General features: G+C 57.9%; 1 protein-coding gene across 3 annotated transcripts in view; it reads left to right on the top strand.

Moving 5' to 3' along the window:
- The window catches only part of ZFPM1 (zinc finger protein, FOG family member 1), a 74964-nt gene that overhangs the window by 28159 nt on the left and 25115 nt on the right, over nt 1–21690 (top strand). For all 3 annotated transcript variants that reach the window (XM_039888685.1, XM_039888683.1, XM_039888682.1), the window contains exons 2-3: nt 2113–2241; nt 4910–5026. In XM_039888685.1, the coding sequence (XP_039744619.1) occupies nt 2113–2241; nt 4910–5026 (246 nt within the window). The remainder of the gene's footprint in view (nt 1–2112; nt 2242–4909; nt 5027–21690) is intronic.

Here is a 21690-nt window from a genome sequence, read left to right as displayed (position 1 = left end):
GTGTCTGCCCTCAGAAGGCAGGAAAGGTGTCTGCCTCACCAGGAACAACTCAGTTTTCACTACTATAGCCGGCTGTCATCCGCCTCTGGTCAGAGAGGTGAGCTGAAATGCAAAGAGACACCAGCTTGCCACCTCCCTGCTCCATGTAAATTGCTAGATTTTGAAAGTAAGCCAGTGAACTTGGCCACAACATTGCTCATTCTATCACAGTCTCTTGGGTCTCTCCTTCCTGCTGCCATGAGCCAGCTTGTGTGGCCCTTGTTGGATGCTGGCTGTTTGCACAGTTGTTACTCTGTGGACAGGCATCTAAGGCACCAGCAGGCCCCATCTCCCTTCATCAGCCACCTACCCAACTTCTTTCACCCCTGGAAAACCCTGGAAAAGGAGGAGAGTGAGGGTACCAGGAAGGAAAACACTAGCAATTTAGTGAGAAGCCCCTGAAACTGGACAAATTTTGGTCCGTCTGTGCGTTTTCCCCAGAGAGAAGGCACTGGATTTCATCAGATTCCCAGAGGGGTCATAGCATACAAAAGGTCAGGAACCACCAGCCACAGAGGTGTGAATCCCAAGCAAGTCTCCTTCTGCTGCTACTTGCTTGCCTCCAGGGATGGAGAGTTCAGCCCTTAAGAAGTGGCCATTCCATTCCTGCCAACTCAGGCCTTCCTTCTGGTGCCTCCTGTCACCAGCCAGAGCGAGCCCCATTGTGCTCCATCAGGCACCTCGGACACTGAATTTACAGATGTTGCCACAGCTTTTAGACTCTTCTTCATTTCCTCAGCATCAAGAGGGCCTGGGCCCAGAACCACCACTACCCCCACACCCCGACTCCTGAGTGCACATAGCTGGGGTTCAAGAGTCAGGATCTTCCCCCACACCACACTTGGATGATGGGTGTCATCTACCTGATAACCAGCCGGTGGGAGGCAGGACAGGTGGCTGCAGGAGAGGAACTTAGGTACAATGAGTCCTCTTTTAACATCATCTGTAGGTTCTGTGACTTTAAGTAAAATGACGTATAATGAAACCAGTTTTACCCTTAGGCTAATTGATGCAAACTGCAGTTAGGTTCCTATAGCTGCTCATCAACATTATAAGGAAATAATGTTAATCAAGGAGCTGTTGTAATTGGGGCAGGAGGCAGCCCCACCCCTTACCTGTCTTGGGGCCAAGGCTGAGACAGACAGGGATAGAAGGGGCCTAGAGGATTTGGGGAGCGGGTGGAGTTCACACATCAAGTCTTGGGGAACCCTATTCTTCACTGTTCCCTCTGCCCACCACACTGGCACCGTTCATCTGACCTCGGGTCAGAGGCTGCCACCCTGGCCTGCAGTCAGGAGCACTGGTGGATCCAGTTTCCACACCTTCACAGGGGGGTCTGGGTTTAGGTTACTTACCTTGATTCTCATCTGTCTTCTCACCTGTTCGGTGGGCTCCATGGGGCAACTCCTGTAAGAGTCTCTGGGGAGGTTGAGGTTTGGAATTAGGGGGCCCCAGGCCTGGGGCACTCTAGCCCCCAGCGGTTAGATGCCTGTGTGTTCACCTGTGCCCCATCAAGCATTTATTCCTTTAATCAGCTTCTCTGAGCACTTCCTGTGTCCTGGGTGCTGGGGCCCACCCCTGCGAAGCTCCCAGACCTCAAAACCTGAGCTCGAGGCGCTCCCCAGAGGAGGGGTCCGAGGCGGAGGAAATAGCTGAGCAAAGCCCAGGAGATGTTTACCCACAGGGGCTCTGGATGCACACTTGGGCTCCGTGAACCCCTGCAGTGCGTACCTATGGGATGGGGTAGGCCATGGCGTTCGTGTAACCCTCAGGGGCCCCTGGCCCCGGGAGAGCCCCCATAGCTGCTCCCATGGCTTGGAGTAGAGCAGAGGGGAGAGGCTGGGAACATTGTTCTGGCAAGAGCAGTTTGTGGGGCCAGCAGAGGCTGCGAGGCCGATGAGGTGGGGTGGGAGGGCCGGTGACTGCAAGACATTAGAATTGTTGCAGGAGTGGGGTTCACACAGCAAGTCTTCAGGGACCCTTGAGGGAGCCCCCATGCTGATGGATGCCCTGTCATGGCCTCTGACCAGGAGTGGCCAGTGCCTCATGATTCCCCCTGGGCTGTGTCCACAGGTTCCCTCGGAGACATGGAGGCTGGAGAAGAGGCCCAGGCCACAGAGACTGGCCTCCCACAGCGGGAAGCTGCAGCACCAGAGCCAGAGGCCTCGGGGGAACCTAAGCCCCTGAGCCCTTCCAGTCCAGGTGAGTCAGGCAGTGGGCGTGGCAGACTGGGGTTTGGCACCCTGAGCCACCCCACACCTTCCTTTGTCCTCACCTGTGACTTCACAGGAGCCAGTCCCTCTGAGTTTCCACACCTGTAAAGTGACATTGAACTTGGTATGTCTGTAGGCTAACTGTGCCCAGGAGGACCAGGGGAGACCTCAGTGGCTCCCAGCCTAAGGCCTGACCTCAGGGACTAGAAGGGGAAGCGGGTAGCTGGAGAGAGGAGGCATGGACACCCTCAGCAGATGAGTCTTAGAAGTCCTGCCCCTTGTAGTACAGATGGGGAGATCAAGGCCCTAGTGGGGAAGGCCTAGCCCAGGGTTAGAGGAGGAGTTATGGGCCACTGAGTGACCTCAGGAAAGCTATGTCCCCTCCCAGCCACAGTTTACCCTCTATGAAATGGGGCAGCAAGGCCTTGCCTGACTGTGGCGCCTGCCTCAGCACACATGGTGCTCGGTACTTAGCAAGTTCTCCTATTAAGGCATGTCACTCCATTTTACAGCGGCAACGAGGCCCAGAGAGGTTAATGACTTACCCAGAGTCACACAGCCTGTAAGCACCTGAGCCGGGATCTGCCCCTCAGGTCTGGATTCACGTTGAGGCCTCCGCCCCGTCCCCCTGGCTACTCCCCGTCCCCCTGCTTACTCCCCATCCCACCCCACCCCAGGCACCTGGAATATCTCCTAGGGCCTTCCAGGTGGCACTTCCCCCAGGGGCAGAAGGGATGCATTTCTCAAGCTGAGAAAAGGACATGGAAAGAGAGAGCCCCACCCGGGAGTGAATTAACCTGACATTAAGAGAACTGCTCTGGCCAGGTCTCGGGCAGGGCCTCGAAGCTGGGGCGTCCCCTCCTGTACCCCCAGGACTGAGATGGAGAGGCTCCCACATCCACCAGATCCTCCACCATGGTGATGGTGGTGATCTCACTCCTGTTCCCATTCTATACCATGAAGCCCTTTGCACACAGAGGCTGAGTTACCTACCCCCAGACCATAGTCTCATGGGGGATATATATGCCACACACTGGACCATTTGGGAGGGTGGTAAGTACATGGGCATGACTGAGAGTGAAGGAGAGATGGGGTGGGGGAGGCATTGACCAAAGACCCAAAAAATGCCACCCATGCTCTGGGTGCACAGGGACAGGTATAACAGGCAGTGGCACCTGTAGCACAAAGGTCCCGAGGTGGGCTAGGGAATGGACAGCAGGGGAGGGGTGGGAGGATTAGAAGCCAAGGAGGGGCAGGGGAGGGGCAGAGATCCCAGACAGACTTTGACCCCTGGCAGGGAGGGTCCTTCTCACTGTGGACCCTCTATCCCCAGCATCTCTCAGTGTCAGAGCATCAGAGATGTCACAGGCCCAGGAGCCCAACGAGCCTCATCCTCTGAGACCTGTTAGCCCCTGTGTCCCTCTCCCCAGTAGCAGGCCCATTGGGCCATTCCATGAGAAGAGGCTGGGCCAGCAGGACTTAAACCCAGAGCCGGGGCATCCATCACCCTCAGCTCACCAGGAACCTCCAGGCTGGGTAAAGACATCCTGGGCCTCGCCTCCGGTGCCAGCTCTGGCTTGTTGTTATTATCTGTGCCGTCCTCAGACATCATCTCATGTGGCTTACTGGTACAGCTAGCATTCCCCCCAGCCAACCCCTGGGCTGTGTTCCTGTCCTTCCTGAGCCTCAGTTTCTGCATCTGTAACTGGGCACACGCCCCTCGGGGTGGCCGAGGGGCTGAAAGAGTATGTGAGGGGCCACCTCATCACCATGACTATTACTATTAGGTGCTGCGCACTAATGGGGGGGGCGGTGCCTCTTGAGGCCCATATCTGCCAAAGGGTGAATGGCTCATTACTGGTGGACTTTGACCCAGTGGCTTTCCTGGGGAGCTAGGCCCCTTATCTGATCTGGGAGCCGGGGTTGCATGGGGGCGGGGGTGGGGAAGGACCTAGAAAAAACAGCCGGAGTTGCACCTGGCACAGGCCGTGGTGATAACGTGGCGATGGACGTGATAAGGCAGCAGGAGCAATATCTGCCTCTCGGGCGGGCCCAGCGCGGTTCCCCGGCCGCGGCTAGAGCTCAAATGCCAGCCACGTTGATTTATAGCCAAAAATAATAGGACTTTTATACTGTGTGATTGATTTATTTGATGTTAATCACGGCCCTTATCTCGGGTATTAATAATCTGCCGGGCACGTGACGTCACTAAGGGGGGGCTTTTATGGGAGCTCATCGATTGGGGGCCGAGGTGGTTATCAGGCCGGCAGGGAAGGCAAATATGCCCTTTGGGCTGGAATTGGGTCCAGAGCCTGCTGGAGGGGCCCCCAGCTGCCTGAGGAGGCGGCCGGGGAGGCGGAGCTCTCTTGTGTGCCCCTGCCTGGGCGTGTCTGGTAGGCCATCCTGCACTCTAATTATTAACAGCAGCTGGGATAGCAATTATTGCTACAATTAATGAAGGGATAAGAGGTTTTAAAGGCCAAGGAGAAAACTGAGATGTCTGATCCTTCCCAATTAAAGCAAGCCTAGGGGTGGGTGACCTTAGGCTTGTGCTCACCCACCTGGGTCTCAGTGTCCTTCCTGGACATAGGGTGGGGCAGGCGAGTGACTTGGTACCAGAGGCTTGGAGGGAGTTGATCATGTTTTTCTCTCTGCAGAAGTTAATCCCCTGCCACCGCCGCCCCCCACACCTCCAAGAGGCCCCGAGGAGACCAAGGGGCAGGAGTCAGAGACGAGTCTGGAGGAGGAAGCCAGCTGCTCCTGGAATGGACCAGGTAACCATGCCTGCAGTCAGGTCTAGCAGCATCACCCCTCCAGGATGCCCCTAGGCCCCAGCCTTCTGGGAGTCCTGGGAACTAGCCACCCTGACAGCTTGGGTGGGATGGGCCTGGCCTGCTGGCCAGAGAGGTCGATGGCAACCCACCAGGCCTGAGCCTGTGCCTATTCCAAAGTCCAGCCCACTTATGGGGCTGGCAGTATTGTTGGAGGCAGGCATTGAACTGCGCCGATGCTCGGAGCTGAATCCCAGGCCCTGTATAGCAGACCGGAAGGTTCTGAGGATTCCCAGGAGGTAGAATCTTCTCTGGCTGAGAAAGAAACAGGCAGTGAGGGCAGGGACAGGCATCCCAGGAGACAGAAACAGCCAGCACAAAGACAGTGGTGGATGCATGTGGAGGGCCTTCCCAGCCAGGCTGAAGGTTCGAAGCTGTGCAGGTACTTAGGAGAGGACTCACCCCTACCGGCCCCCCCAATCCCCCCAAGAGGCTGCAAGCCACCTGGGAGGCAGGAGGTGGCTACAAACTGCCTGGTCCTGGACCATAGGAAGTGTCTTTGAGGGCGGTTTTGTGCTGCCCCACTACCCTTCCAATTCGTAGCTGGAATTCTAACCTCGGATTTCCCACCAGATGTGTTCTCTTTGTATCCCCCCGATTCTACCCATTCATGAAGAGAGGGAAGTCTGGGCCTGTTGGTTGTCTCTGTGGTTCCTCAGCTTGGGCACACAGGCTGGTGTGTGAGAGGGTTGGGTGGGGCTGCGTCTCTGGGCTCAGGTAGAGCTTGCCATCAAGGGCCATTGCATGGGGGTGGAAGAGGGAGGACGTGGTTCTTGCGACTGAAAGGGTGGAACAGAGACTGCGCACTCATGCCAGGCACATGTGTGGATGCAGCAAGCATTTACTGAGCGCCCGCTGTGTACCAGACGTACAGCTGTGAGCAAACGCGGTCCTCAGGGAGCATGCGTGCGGATGTGATAATACAAGTGAGGGTCATGACTGGTGGGAAGAAACTACATGGTGAGGGCCTCACCTTGCTGCAGTAGGGGGAGTGTCAGGGAAATCTTTGCCTGGCAGAGGGCCACAGAGCAGCCAAGGGGCTTGTCCAAGGTCACCAGCTGGGAAGTGGCAGAGCCGGGTGCAGACCCACCGCCTGACTCCAGAGTTGGCTGCAGGTTCGTGAGTGCCAGCTTTGCTTATCCCTCCAGGTGGTGCCTATCTACCCCGCAATGGCAGTACCATCATCCCCATTTCACTGATGGAAAAACAGAGTCTCCCAGAGACCAGAACCTGAACCTGGGTGAGGGCTGGGGTGCACCCGGGAGCTTCCTGCACTATTTGCATCCTCAGGGGCCTGGGGACTCCCTATCAGCTCCCACAGATATGAATTTCTGTGCAGTGGGCAGCGATGGGTCGATAAGCGGCCGCTGGCCAACCGCCATGGTGGCCGCCCCCTATCAGAACCCAAGCAGGCCACACTTATCGCCCAGCCAGGGAAGCCAGAGGCCCAGTGGACTCTTATCTCACGGGGACCGTCCGTGCCGGCAGTGGGGCAGCAGGGCTTCACAGGGGCCCAGCTGGGTTGGTCTCCCCAAGGGCACTGCCCAGCAGTGACCATCTGGGGGACAGAGGTACAGCCAGTGCTCTGCCACCTTCACCTGCAAATCCTGGTGCTCTTCACAAGTCCAAGGCCCTCTCTCCTGTTCTCTGTTCCTCTGAGCCCCTCTGCCAGTCATGTGCGAGCGTCACTTCCTGCCTGTCTCTCTCTCCCTGTTTCTTGATCCCTGGCCTGCAGCTAGTCCCCTATCCCCAAGTATGCGGGGAAATGCAGCTCCCACCCTCATCAGCAGCTTGTGAGGCCAGCCCGGGGGCACCACCCTCCTTTCCCCTCTGGAATGGGGGCAGCAACTTTGACCACAGTGTGCCCCACACTCTCTGGCGTTGGGCAAGTGACTTGGCCCGAGCCTCAGTTTCCCATCTGGCCTGCCCGAGGGTGGGAGCCAGTTGCCTCATGGAGCCCTTCTGCAGCCCACGATAGCTTTCCCCTCCTCACCTTTCTAGCCGCCTTCTACTGGCTGGGACCCGGGTGACACCAGCCCAAGGGAGACAACAGGCATCAGTGTCCATCTCTTCGGTTGCACAGTAGTAGGTACGGCTTGGCTGCCCTGCCTCCAATGGTCAGGGCTCCGAGCACATGGCCGCAAGAACCCTCAAGAGGCACCCACATGGCACAGGGCAGAAACGAGGCCTCCTTACCCCCTCTCCTCCCAGGACGCCCTGCATACACACCGCACACACAAGTGAGGCCCCGGATGTGCAGGGCTCTGTAAGCACTAGAGTGCTGGTCTGGGGCCTGCGAGTGACCGTCACCAGTCTTCCATCCCACCATCTCCTGGCCCCATCGCTGCCCTGCCCTAGCTTCCTCCTGCCCCTGCCTCATACCTGGTGACCTCAGAGCTCCAAAAACAGACTGGAGAGATGTTTAGGGTGTTTATTTTCATTTTCAAAAGTTATGAGCAGTGTCAGTTGCTGGAGGCTTGGTTCTCTGGTGTTGCTGCTTCAAGTCGGACCCCCGAACTGTCCTGAGAGCAGAAGCACAAACCCCCAGTCCGCTCTCTAGGCCAGGGTCCCAGCTTTGCCGAGTAGCTGTGGGCAGGCCACTGGCCTCTCTGGGCCTCAGTTTCCTCATGTGTACAATAGAGCTAACGAGGGTACCAGCCTCTTGAGGGAGCTGTGAGGAGAAAATCGCGCCTGGTGCAGAGTGAGCGCCTCACCTCAGCATCACCCTTAGGACTGTCACCCCACCCTGGGAGCCTGGGTTCCTCTAAGGGAGACTAAGGGTATAGGCAGGTCCTGCGGGGGGAAGCCACTGTCTGAGACAGCCAGAACTCTCCTCTTGGGGCCGGCCAAGCTGAGCAGCTGTGGAGCAAGGAGAAGCACCTTTCGCTCCCTGTGGGTAATGTTCATCTCAGCCCCATAGATGCCGTCACCCTCCCCTCGCCCAAGACGCCTCCACTGCACCAGAGCCAGGTCTCCTGTCCATCAGAGCCCAGGGTCCAGGCTGAGTTTGAGGCCCAGTTCTGTGGTGATGTCACAGTGTGACCTCTAAGATATCACCTCCTCCTCTGAGCCACCAGGGGTGGGTGAGGGCTGGAGCAGAGCTGCACCCAGTAAGTATTGGAGAAACGCTGGGTGTGCCAGGGATGTTCACCCTCACAGAGCTCAAGCAACACTAGCTTCAACTATGTGGTGTGCGGGAAGGGGTCCTAGGGAGTACATACCCAGAGGGCCCCACAGGGCAGCAAGGGCCTCAAGCATGTGAGAGGGTAGGGTGCCAGGTAGAGGGCACAGCCCATACAAAGGCTCAGAGTTGGGATCAAGGCCCAGAAAGGAGGCCCTGGGGCCTGAAGGAAGCAGGGGTTAAGGAGGGATCTGGTGCCTGGGATCCGGTTCCAAAGGAGAAGAGGTGGAGTGGGAGTTTAGCAGAGGGGATCCCTCTGTGCCAAGCAAAGTGGACTAGGGTGGGGCAGGGGACCTACCCCAACCTCTGGTCTATGAGGACGGGGTCCTAGCCTGTGGTGTGGAAGGCACCCCAGAGCTGGGGAAAAGGACATTGGGCTGGAGCTGCCCTGGCCTGATCCTCCAGCCCAATTCAGAAGGAGAGGGGGTAGGCAGCAGGAAGAGGGGAACTCAGTATTTTTATCTTTGAAATGACCTTGTTTGCTGGAGGGGCTGGCTGTTTAAAATTCTGATATGCAAATGGCTTCGAGCTATAATCTATAATCCCCAAAGCCTGTCTGGGTGGGTGGCTGCCGCTGCCTTTGCTCTGCTGGCCCAGAGCTCTCTGCTCCTCAGGGGTTGGTCCCACTTGCCCCGTGTCCCACCCCTACTTGTGCCTTGTCCCCACATTTTCCATCACCCTCTTTTCCTCTGCCTCTTCACTTAACACCCAGAAAAAGCAGGTCGGCCCCCATTAGGACTGAGCCCTGAGGGTCTCATCTGACTATGTGGGTGTCCTGGGCCTGCCCCCTACCTCATGGCCCTGTCCAAGCCTCTGTCCAGTAGCTGTCAGCATGACCTTGACCTGCCTGGCACATTGTAAGAAGACAGGTAAAGGGAGAAACGGCAATGTGTGGGTGCTGGGCCTAGGTTTGAGCCCCCAGGGGGGCCTCGTGTGTGGGGTTTCCTCTCCCTGGGAGCCCCCAGGGCCTCTTCCCACCGAGCAGCCCCTCGGCCAGCAGAGGGAAGATGACTTCCCTGGGGTGACCTGAGAAGGCTTCACTCCTCTGACCTCCCTCCCTTCCCTCTCCTCCCGACCCGTCTGTGCTGGTCACTGAGAGGTGGCAAATGAGCATCTTTGTCTAGCTCTCCGCCTGCCTGTTTGGGAGGCAGCGTGGTCCTGACACCTGGCTACTGAGCGCAGGGCTGTTCACCATGGGTGTCATGCTCACTGGGGAGCAGGAGGGGAACCCAGGAGGCCCAGAGGACATCAAGTGGCCATGAGGGTGGCCTGGATTTCACAGGCCCAGGAAGAAAGGGCATGGCCAGGGGCACATTTAGTGGTCAGCACAGTGGGTGCCTAGGCCTGTGGCTTGGCTGTGTGATCAGGCCCTGGGAGCAGGGTCCCCTTCACCTGTAAGTGTCTCAGGGCCTGGAACTCTTTCCTGGAACCACTATTTACAAAATAAATCCAACTGGGCAGAGCCTTGGAGGGGTGGGGACTGGGCGAGAAGATCTGTGGGTGGTGGGGCAGCCTCCTGTGCAGGATCGACTGTTGGACCATGGTTTGGCTTTATCGTGAGGGCACTGGATGGGCAGGAGGCTCATCCACAGGTCCCCAGACTGACACTGGGCAGGAAAGCCGAGGTGGAGCAGGAAAGGACCAGGAAACAGGGGTGGGGACCACCTGCCACCCACCTTTTACTCACCAACACTCAGCAGCAACCTGTACCCAGCCCCAGGTGGGGTAGCAACTGAGACACTCCTGGGGTAAAAAGTCCCTTCAAGGGGGCAGGGTCAGTTGCCCCCACCCTGACTCCAGGAGTGAGTGGGTTCTGTTCCCCCAGAAGCCAGGGCCTTTAGTTGGGGAGCAGCCTAAGGTTCCCTAGAGCTAAGACTGAGGCGGACTCCCCTGGGTCCCGCAGCCCCTGCCTGGGGCAGCCCAGTTTCTATGAGAGGGCCATGGGGCAGGAATAGGGACTCGCGCCCACCGAGAGGATCATGGAGTGCTGCGGAACCGCCTGCGTGCTCAGGACCTGATGAGAACCACTTTTGCTCACATCTTCTGCATATCTCGAGCCGCACTTATCCCTTCACACCTATTATCTCTCCTAATCCCATCAGCAGCCCTCTGAGGGAGCTACTAGTTGAGCCCCACTTTACAATTAGGGAAACTGAGGCCCAGCAAGATGAAGCAACATGGCCAAGGTCACTCAGCCCATAGTGGACAGGGAGCTAGGATTCGAGTGAGCTGTGCCTGTGTGGTTGGGGGTATCTCTAGGCTTCATTTTAGTACCCTCTCCTCTCCCCCACGCTGGCCTCCAGGAGACACACTCCTTGTTTCTGGCCCGGCTGTGTGATCAGGGCCCCAAGAGCAAAGTCTCCTTCACCCATCACTGTCTCAGGGTCTGGAGTTCTTTCCTGGTGACTATTGTTTACAAAATAAGTCTAATTGCCCAAACATCAGGTGTTACCTTCTTTGTCGAGCTCCATCCCTGGCCCTGGAGGGAGTGATGGGTAGGCTGGCCAGGTCTCCACGGCACTGCAGGTCAGCAGAGGGTAACGGCCAGGTGATCAGAGCCAGGTCAGTACTGTAGGAGGGCCCCTGACCCCACCCCTATGCCCCAGCCCCTGCCAAGCCGAGGCCTAAAGTACAAATTGGCATGGGGCAAGAGTGTTCAGGCGAGGAGCTGGCACACGCAAAGGTCCTGAGGTTTAAAGCATGTGTGTGGCTGAAGGATTAGAGGCTGGGGGGGCTTGGGGAGAGGTAGGACAGGGCACACATGGGCCAGGGTTTGGGCTCAATGCCATGGACTACAGGGAGACACTTCCATTCTCTTGGCTATAAAGGAGGAGCTGAAAGGTTACGAGCAGGGCATTTGGTCAGCTGCCTTGCAGAGAATGGGCTGGGTAAGAGCACCCCCAGGGAGCACAAGCGAAGCGGCTGCTGTGAGCGGCCGGAGGAGGCATCTGTCAGCCGTTTCCTCCTCGGGGATTGGAGCCTGGTCTCCGTCCCCAGGGTCCCAGGGGTCCTACTGAAGGCTGAGAATCCTCGCCCCGGAGTGTGAGCGAGGGCGTCCGACTGGCTATCTGGGCCATACTCGGCTGACTAATCTTGCTGCCTAGAGTTTCTATGCAAACCTCAAGGTTTGTTATCGGGCAGCAGGCGGGCTGGCGGCTGAGGCAGGACGGCCTGTCCTGATGGACAGCCCAGGAGATGGGCCGATACGGCCCAGCCACGCGTCCCCTCCTGCCAGTTCGCCATGTGTGGGTGGGAAAAATCATTTCAGCTATTTTGCTTTATCACCAGGCCTGGCATTGCAGCCTGATAGGCCTATTTGTCTTAGATTAACAGATGGGGGAGGGGCACGAGAGAGGAGGATGTCGGATGGCAGGGGTCAGCCTAGGGTCAGCTCCAGAGACCAGACCCAGACGCTGGGCCAGGAGCCACCTTTTTCTGGGTGTCCCAGGGAAAGCGGTCGACACTAGGTACCCCAGAGGGACAGGTTCCCTGAGACTATCCAGCAGGCCCCACACCATCCTGACCTTTCACTTCAGAGCTGAGCAAACCAAGACTTGGGGGAAACGGAGCTTTTGCTACGGAGAGGGCTGTGTGTCCCTGCCATGACCATCCTTCCTTCCCAGGTGTTTCCTGAGCACCTACTGGGGGCCAGGTGCACTGCAGGTGCTGGCAGAGATGGGAACAGTCCCGCCCTCGTGTTGTGGGGGTGACACAGGCCATAGGACTAGAGGAGTATGGGGTCTACAGCCCAGGAGTGAGCAAGAGAAGGAAGTTGTTTATTCGCTCAGAAAACACTTGTGTATTAAGCATCTGCTAAGTGCCGGCAGAGTCCAGGCGCCCAGGGAGCTGATGTCCTAGTGAGGGAGACAGAGACTAAATAATAAAGAAGTAAAAATGTCACGTGTTTCAGGGTATGAGGCTCTGGAATAAAAGATGGGGAGTGATTCTAAACTGGGCGGCCAGAGTGGGCCTCACTGAGCCCATGTTTGAGCTAAGACCAGAAGAGTGAGGGGAACCAACTGCCATCTGCGGACAAAGTACCAGGCAGAGGGCACAGAGCAAGCAAGAGCTCTGAGGCCGTGAGTGTTCCCAGCTGAGTCTGGAGCAAGTGCAGGGGTGAGGAGGCAAGCTCAGAGTGTGAGGGCCCCATCTGCAGGTAGCTATCTTGGAAACAAGTTCAGAGGTCACAGGCTTTGGCCAGCACAGGCCAAGGGTGGCTGGCTGACCAATGGACACGTTAGCTACCACTGTCCCCAGGCCCCAAGCTTTTTTCATGACCTCTCCCCAGAGCATTGGTCCCCAGGCCAGGGTAGGGCCTGAACCCCTGGCCCGTGTCCACCACCAAAGCTCAGGACTGCCCACTTCTCTGCGCAAGGCCCCGTGACGGATAGGGCTGAGGTGGGGCGGTGAGCTCGTGGCCTCACCTCTGTGCCTGGCCCGGCCCACATGGGTGCTGCTTCCTGTACTTCTCAGGAAGCCCCGGGGACCAGGCACCGGGCCATGCACAGCACCCCAGAAGAGCCCTGTGCAGAGCGGACTCTGAAGTAAGACCTCCCACCCCATCTCTAACTGATGAAGAAAACTGAACCACAGAGCTGGCATGGCTTCTCCCATAGCTGGGTCGCTGACCCCTCAGCCCTGGATAGTCCCCTCACTTTATTCAGCAGTTTCTCACCCCAGAAGAGCTGACCACCCAGCACCCTGCCATAGCAGCTGTCCCTTGGCCTGGTTCTGACTCGGACCTCCACTCCTGACAAAGGCACCTGGGCGTTAGGGTCATGGGTTGGGTCAGGGCAGAACCTATGGGAGGAGCAGGTAGTCAGTGCAGCTCTTTGGCAAGACTCGACCGCCATCCCATCTAACCGCTTCGTGGGAGCTTATCCCCATTCGCTCACTCACTTATTTATTCAGTGCCTACTGTATACTAGCCCCTGTTGTAAGCACTGGGGGTATAGCATGAACAAAACGGACCAGCCTCTACGCTCCCAGAGCTGCAGCCTGTAGCAGAGAGAGCAGTCAGCGAGGGGCGCAGGCTAAGCAGGGAATGCGAACAGGAATAGAGCGGTGGTCAGGGGGCTTGGGTGAGGCCACCCCTCACCCTCGGGAGTTGCACAGAGAGCTCAGTGGACACCCTGGGGAAATGCCCTTCAGAGCACAGCGTGCAGAAGCTCTGTATTTGAGTGGGGTGGGGGACTCGTGCGGGAAATGAAGACAAAGTAGGAAGAGGCAAGGGCTGGCGCCTGCACTGGCTGCTGTGTGGGGAGCAGACTGTAGGGGTTTGGGGTAGACACGGGAGACCCAAGAAAAGGCTGAGACTGAAACTTAGTGTCAGATGCCAGACGCCCTGTTTTACAGACGTGGAAACCGAGGCCCAGAGAAGTTGGGCGGCTGCTCCAGGACCACTGCTGGGCGACTTAGAGAGCTGAGCCCACAGTCTGCCTCCCAGAGAATGGCCCTCGCCCACCTTCATAGGCTCCCAGGGCCCCTCCTCAGAGGGTTTGGACACTGCTAGGGTGGAGGGCGAGTGGGCAGTGGGGTGCCCAGTGAGGAATGTGGCTAGGGCCCAGGTCCGCAGCTATCCCAGCGGCTGGTAGGGCCCAGGCCTGGCAGCCTGCCTATGCTGCCCACTGACCTCACTGGCCTTCCGGGAGCGCCTATCTGTGGCCAAGGCAGCCTATCTTGACCGCGGGCTCTAATCAAGCCCAGCTTCCTCCTCCGCCCTCCCACCAGCTTCCTGCCCCAGCCAGCCCACCCCACTAGTCGGCTGTGTGTCTGAGCATCAGCCTTTGCCCAACCTACCCCTCCCAAACATTAATGGGATGCAGGTCTGCCCACCCCCACCTGGGGAGCCCCTGGAGTCGTGGCTGCCCCTTCCAGAAGTTTCTCTCCCTGTCCTCCTCCTGGGCCCAAACTCAGCCCCACTGCAGCCTGGCCATGTGGCTTGGGGTATATCAGCTCACCTCTCGGAGCCTGTTGCCTCCCAGTAAAATGTCCCCAGATGCACTTGGAGGACCCTGAGGGGCTGGTGCTTGACAATAGGCCATTCCCACAACTGCCGGGGGCTGCTGCTGCTTTGTCAGCGGTGATGCTGGTGCGGCCGGCGTGCTCCCTCCTGCCAGTGCCAGTGCTCACGCCTCGCTCACTGCCACCAGTGCTCACGCCTCCCCTCTTCCTAGCACCGTCACTGTCACCGGTGCTCTTACACTCTCACCGTCACCAGCACTGTCACTGTTACTAGTTACTGTTACTGTCACTGTTCCTGTCACTATCACTGTCCTTGTCACTGGCACTTTGATTGTCCTGTTACCCTTGCTGGTGTGGCCCCCACACTGGCACCAGGGCAGACCTGGCTTCCAGCTGTCATGTCTCTCACTGGGATCCTTGGGCTTACCGCGCCCCTCTCTGGGCTCAAGCTGCTCCTCTATGGGACAAGGACAGAATGTTCAGGCTGTCTGAAGGTGTCAGGAGGGCAGGGCAGGGCAGCGGGAGGGCAGTGTGTGCAACATGGTGGCTCTCTCCAAGCACACCCAGGACTGTGCAGTCCCTGGAGCTATGCAGTCCCCAGGCCACGGTGCTGGGCTCTCCCTGGGGTCATGCAGCCTCAGCTGGGACATGTCAGGGTCACCATCAGGCAGTTTTCTCCCCTATACCAGCCAGCTGTCATTGCCCAGGAGGGAGACAGAGGCAGCCTGCTGGCAATTGTAGGTGGCACTTCCCTCGTGCCAGGCACCATTTGTCACGGGATCTCCCCCAGCCCCAGGACTGGGCTCCATCGCACCCACTTGACAGATGAGGAAACTGAGGCTAGGTGAGTTGCAGTGTCTCTCTGAGACCCAGGATGGAAACCAGGCCTCCACTAACTTCTCAGTCCCCCAGCCCATGAATTAACACTTTGTTCTCAGAGAGCCCCTCTCCCTGCCAGGCGAGCTGGGCTCCTTATTTATTTATTATTCCTCTATCTCTATGCGTAACTTTTGATTTCCTCACCACGTTTTTCCATTACGGCGGCCGTGGATGCGGCCGATAAGATCGGTCCCCAGAGATGGGACAAAGGGGCCGCCATTGGTTCGAGGACTGGTCATATCCTGCCCGAAAGGGCCGAGCTGGGGCCTGAAATGAGGCGTGATGCTATCTCGGTGGCTTATTGTGTGTCATAGTGGGGAGGGGACCCTGCCTGCCTCGGCCCCTCCCCCTTCCCCATCAGAACCTGCCTTCGCCCCTGCAGATGGACTCCCACCCATGCTCAGCCCGATCCCTCGGGGTGCCCCAGTGCTCTTGGCAACGGGTCCTTGGAAGAGCTTTGACCCCAGGCACCCATCTGGGTCATCCCAGTGCCCTGTGGCCTCCTGGGCTGTTCCTTCAGCCTCCTTGAGCCTCAGTGCTCCTGTCTGTCACCAAAACTTCCCCTGCTACCTGGCTGCAGTGGTTTCTGGGAACCCAGGCCCACCGCCCCCCTCCCCAACCAGCAAGCAGTCACATACACCCAGGTGCCCAGGCTAGAGCCTCCCGGACCCTGCACCGCACTATGATGCTCTTGCTTTGACTCAGCAGTTCAGCTTCTAGGAATTTATCCCAGATAAATAATCTCAGTGTGGACAAGCATAGAGTGGCAAGAATCGTCATCACGCTGTGTTGAAGATAGCAAGCCATTTATTTTTATTTTTTTGCTGGCCTGCAGAATTTCTATAAGAGGGACAAATGATTATAAAAGAAGCAAATCTATACAGATGTCCCCAACACATCACCAGGGTGTGCCTCTCCCCACAAGAACACAGTAGGTCAAACATGCCCAGTGCCAAAGGCCACGGGCAAGAACAGCAAATCTGGGGCTGACGTGGGGCAGCCCCGCCACCAGCCACCCCCTTCCCTGGTCCCTGAGCTTTACTGGTCCTGCCAAAAGTCTACCTGCCCCTCCCCAGAGCCCAGGGACCTTGCTGGGTCTCAGAGGGTACATGCAATCACTTTGGCAGATGAGAGATGGAGCAAGGAGTAGAGGTGGGAACAAGCACCGTGTCCCTGAGACAGGGACCTCCAGTGGAACCTAGTCATGGGCTCAGCTAGATGGGCAGCAGAGTGTTCCATTCAGGGCCCAGTGGGGAGCCCCAAGAGTTCCTGAGTAGAGGCACAGCGTAAAGGAGCTATGTCTGGGGTAGGGATCAGCCTGTACCCACTGCATGCAGGGTAGGGCTCTCTGTACTCTAAGCCTCCTCGCCCCTCTTCCCCAGCCCTGCCCTGGCACAGTCATTGTCCTCCGCCCCACCCCCCGCTACCCAGGGACGTGAAGAACAGAGCACTTGGCAGGGTCTGGGACCTGGGTATAAACTCAGTCACCATGCCTTACTTACTATATGGCCGGGTCTTCTCTGACCCTCAGTCTCCTCATCTGTAAAAGGGATAACACCAGTTTCTATGGCATGGGATGGTTTGAAGATCGAATTGATAAAGTGCCATGAAAATAGGTGTCTGCTGGTTTTACACGGTGCAGTGAGCGTACACGGCTTTCACAAGAGGGAACTTTAACAATTCCCAGGACTCACCTTGTGCTGTGCCGTCCTTTGGAGACCCCTGGGGCAGCGGGGGCCAGTGCCCCGGTTAGAGCCATGGGGCTTAGTGGTACGGTGAGTCAGCCATAGCCCTCCTCAGGCCCCAGCCTCCCTGCGCACGGTAAACGCCTCCTCTGTGGGCGGAGCAGGTGGGAGGTACTTGGTGCTCATAAAGAAGGGTCTGCAGGTTCTCAGGGACTGTCGTCTTTTCTGGAAGGGTCTTTGTAATCCCTAAGGGGCTCGTCCCATGTAGGCTGTGGCAGTGTCATGATATTCTCCAGGGTATTGGCTCAGTGCCCGCTGCTGCCCCCCAGGCAGGACTCACCTGTGGCTGGTGTGGACCCAGGGCCCCAGCAGAGGCAGTGGTGATGGGAGGGACCACTCTTCTTCATCCTTTCTACCACTGGGCCTCTGCCCAGATCCTCGCTCATCCTCACACCCACCCCTCCTGCCCATTTCAGAGAAGAGACGGGGCCCTGTAAGGTCCATGCCCCAGCCCAGGGCAGGGAGTGGGGTGGGCTGGCCAGGCCAGGGGTCGAGAGGCAGTGAGCTGGAGGCTGGATCAGAAGAAAGGGCCCTCTCTGTGGCATCAGCCCCTAGAAAAACAGGGGGCAGGGGCCAGGACGCTCAGGCTGATAGGGGCCAGATAAGCTATTTGCACATGAGGTATTTTCTTTACCTTATCACATATCCTGCTTCCAGCCCGCCCACAGGACAAGGCAGGGCAGGGGAGAGCCAGGAACCCTGACCCCAGTGCTCAGGCCTCAGGGTCTCCCAAGACCAAAGTATCAGGGCCCAGGAGCTGATGAGGCTCCCTTTCTCCAGTTCGCAGGTGGGAAGACAGACCATGGACAGTCAGCTTTTTGAGAATCGGGGAGAGACCATGAGTCCTCGTACTTTGAAACACCCAGGAAACTGTGGTTCTTGGGCTAGGGGGAGGCTCCATCCAGGATGGGGAGGAAAGAGAAGCTTGTTGGAAAACCCAGTGAGGCCAAGGCAGTGTCCTAGGCCAAGCACACTGACACCTAGAGTTTCGGGCCCCACTGCCCACCCCGTGACTGTTCCTGCCAGTCAAGCCAGTTCTCTCAGCTGCGCCTTGATGGGGCAGAGTGTATGAAACACATCCCACCCCCAAGGAGACCCATCTCGGGGATTCAGATGGGATGATCAGATCTCAAGGCAGTCCCCCACCACAACCTCCCCTGAGACTCTGAGCTGCCCTCAGGGCCTCAGAAAAGGCACCTCTGGGTCTGAGTGTGGCCTCTTAGCGGCCCCTGCTGTCCACCTGGGGCCCAGTCCAGATGATGGCCAAGACCTTGCCCCTTCCCAGCCCACGGGCACCCCTTTCCCTAGGGCCACCCTCTCACCAGGACAGGCCTCTGGGCCTGCTAGTGGTGAACGGGCCCTACAGGTCCCGGGCAGGGGAGCCAGGCCCCACCCTGCACTCAGGCTATTTCCAGGCAGTCCCAGATCCACAATTAGCTGGGGCCAGGGTTCAACCCGATAAAGATGGGCTGTTGTTCTATATCAAAAAATCAATAATCCCCAGTGATGTTCCAGTGATAGGGAGAGAAGTTCACAGGCACCAGCTGGCAGGTAGGACAGGAGTCAGGCCCAGGATCTCCAGGACCTGGGTCTGTCCTCTCTGCCTGTCCCCCACCTGGCTAGCTGGTGCGGCTGATCCACAGTGGACTCCAGGCTCAGCCATCCCCCTCCTTGCCCACTGCCTCTTTGTGGGTGGGCAGCTTGAAACCACCCCTGTGAGGAGGCCAGAGCGGCTTGGCCCCTCCCCAGGTTTGGGTGGGGAGGTGGCTGGCACAGGGCCCCTCCATGCCTGGTAGGACCAGCCACCCCATCTCCCAGGCCTGTGCTTGTCAATTGGACTGGAGTGTCCAGCTCCGGTTCTGCTTCCTGCCACCATCCACCAGACACTCCAGACACTCCAGTTGCTTGCTTGGTCCCCAGCACTTTCGGGACCATCAGGGCAGAGCCATTGATGACCCCAGCCCAAGGGGCTGACATTCTAGTGGAGAGATTGAAAGTTAATAAAATACAGGCATCAACTCCACAGTGATGGGAGCAGTGGCACTCAGAGCACAACAAAGCAAGCGGTGGGGGGCCTGTGGCCAAGGGCATCACCCCTCTGTATGCATGAGTGCAGCTGGGCACACAGAGGCCCTGGAGGGCCCTCCCACCCCAGCCCTGTGGCGGGCACTGTGCCTGTACTTACTGGCCCACGTTAGAGCCAGCCACAGTGCCATCCTGTCAGCCCCCTCTGCCGTCAGCTCCCAGGAACATCACCTGCCAGCTCTGCCTGGGCTCAGCTGGCCCTACATGGCACAGCCACTATGCAGGGCTTGGCAGGAGAAAGGAGGTCTGAGAGCTGGCATCTCGCCCAGTGGCGGGCACTCAGCCTACGTCCACTAGAAACAGAACCTCAGGCAGGTGTGGTGGGCTGGGCAGGCCACCATGGGTCTCCTGGCAAGTATATCTCCACCCACAGGAGGAGGTCAAGATGAGGCCTCGGGGTCCAAGCTCTGGAAGCCCCTCCAAGGAGCCCCCTGCACCCAGCCATTGTGAGCACAGAGTCTACAGGAAACTTCTTAGGAAGAAAGGTCTGGGTTTAAGGCCCTTTGGAAAGCTCTGACCTAGAATGAGAAGGAAACCCTCCTCCAGGGAGGGCTCAGGCTCTGCATACCCCACTAGCCTAGGCACTTGAGGGACAAGGTGCCAGCAGAGGCTGGAAACCCATAACCAGGCCCAGAGGTCAGCAAGGGCCACACTGGGCAGCGGGTACCAGGGATCAGGGCAGAGAAGCCAGAGACATCCCAGGGTGGTGGGAGAACCAGGTGGGGAGCATCCAGAGGCCCTATGTAACAAGTTGGGCGGTTCCCAGGAATTTTCTCTTCTCTAATTTTCTCTGTCAGTGAAATAGGCACTACATTTCCAGTGCTGGGCACCCACTAGGGCAAAATAACAAAAATGATCAGATGGAGGCGTGGCCCTGTGGCCTGTGGCCAGTATAGGCACAAGGGGTAGGGCATCATCTCAGGATAGGTGGTCACTGTCTGAGGGACAGAAGCTGGCATTGGGCTCCATGTGTCATGGCCCTGCAAGAACCAGAGCCTGGCTCTGCCACAGCATCCAATATCTCCCGCAAGGCCAAAGATCCCAGATTATACATGAAATCTTATTTTTAAACAATGACAACTGGTCCTCATTTTTATTCATACCCTAAGCTTGCAGCTCCCAGCTCCTCCAGCCGCCTCTCTCTGGTCCTGTGGGGGTCTGGCCTCTCTGAGGGAATCTGCGGAGATACCCAGGCTAGAGGCAGTGTCGAAACCCTGGGCGCAAGAGCCGCTGACCTGCCAAGCCCTCAGGTGGGCTTGCTTCCGAGGCTCCCTCACTGCCTTCGCCATGGCCTCCCTCCACTTCAGATTATTCCTTCTATCTTGGCCCTCTCAACTGCCATGGGGCCAGAGGCCTGGGGCGGGGCCTGGGAGCAAGTTCCAACACTTGGGCCTGTGGCCTGTGTGCACGGCCTGGGCATCAGTATCATCTCTTCCCCTCTCAGCTCAGTTGCTCCCATCCGTGAAATGGGGCCAGGACTGTGCTTAAGTCCTGGAGCGCGCCAGCCATGTGATGTGCCAGCTTTACTGTGAGCGAGGGTACACTGCCTGGGTTAGGGTCAGAGGGACACGGGCTTGACTCTGTGCCACTTGCTGGCCATGTGACCTTGGACAATCCTTCAACCTTCTCGAGCCTTGCTTCCCTGGACTGGCAGAGAACAGGGAAAACAGACCCCACTGTTTTTGCTCCAAAGCTTTTTTAGCCATGTCTCCTCAATATTTTGTTCCCATAATTCACAGATCAGAGCCTGAGGCCTGAGATGGGGCCAAAGGTGCTGTGGCCACTGGTGACAGAGCCAGGACTAAAATCAAGCTCCACCCTCTTTTCGTTTCCTGATGTGGCATTCAGGTGTGGCTTGATCCAAGGGACACACCGGCTAGCTGGGCCCCATGGCTCTGGGTCTCCTGGTCCCGAGACCCCGGGCTGTATGGGCATGTTTGCTTTCTCCATGCCCTGGAGGGTGGGACAGCTCAAAGGATGGCACCAAGCCTGTCAGCAGTCCTGGGTGGGAGTTTTGCTACTGCCCCAGACTAGTCCAAATAGTAGAAGCCACACAGCTCCCACAGATGTGCAGGCCTAGGGAAGAGCTGGCAGCACAGTGGGCTTCCTGGGAGCAGCTGGCTGTCCACAGTGTACTTTGACCTCACCAGTTCACCCAGGCACATCCCCACGGCCCTCTACATGCCTCAGGCAAGTGTCTGCCTCCTCAGCCTGTCCACAGTCCTACACGGGGACCCTGAGCCAGGTCTGCCTCCTCTGAGTTTTGTTGCCCCATCTGTAAACTGGAAGGAAAAACAGGGCCAACAGGGTGGGTCCCAGCAGATGGGGATGTTCTAAGAAGCTGAAGAGAACTTGCCCTCCCCCAGGCATATCTCCCCAAGCCCTGATTTGCCCCCTGTAGCCAGATCACATGAGCAAGGCCTCAGCATTCACTTAGAACAAACTCTCAGAGCATAAAGGAAAGTGACCAGCCACAGGCCTTGGGCATCCAGATGGGGTGCCGTGGCCTCAGATGGTGCCTACCCGACCTGGGGCGCTCTCAACTCGCACCTCACAATAACCATCCAGAAGGTGGCCTGTGTGCCTGCCTGTGACCCGTTTGTGTGTCCATGTGACCACGGTTCTGCCCCACCATGGGAAGCTCCCAAACTCCCCAACATGCCAAGACCATGGGTAGGTGCCCAGGCGGGCAGTTGGTAATGGCTGCAGCTGCAGCCCACCACCGTGACTCCCACCATGGTGTGTGGTGCCAT

The sequence above is a fragment of the Pteropus medius genome, unplaced genomic scaffold (genome assembly GCF_902729225.1).
Source record: "Pteropus medius unplaced genomic scaffold, Ma_sr-lr_union100, whole genome shotgun sequence".
NCBI classification, from domain to species: Eukaryota; Metazoa; Chordata; class Mammalia; order Chiroptera; family Pteropodidae; genus Pteropus; species Pteropus medius.
This window is presented reverse-complemented; position numbering and strand designations above follow the sequence as displayed.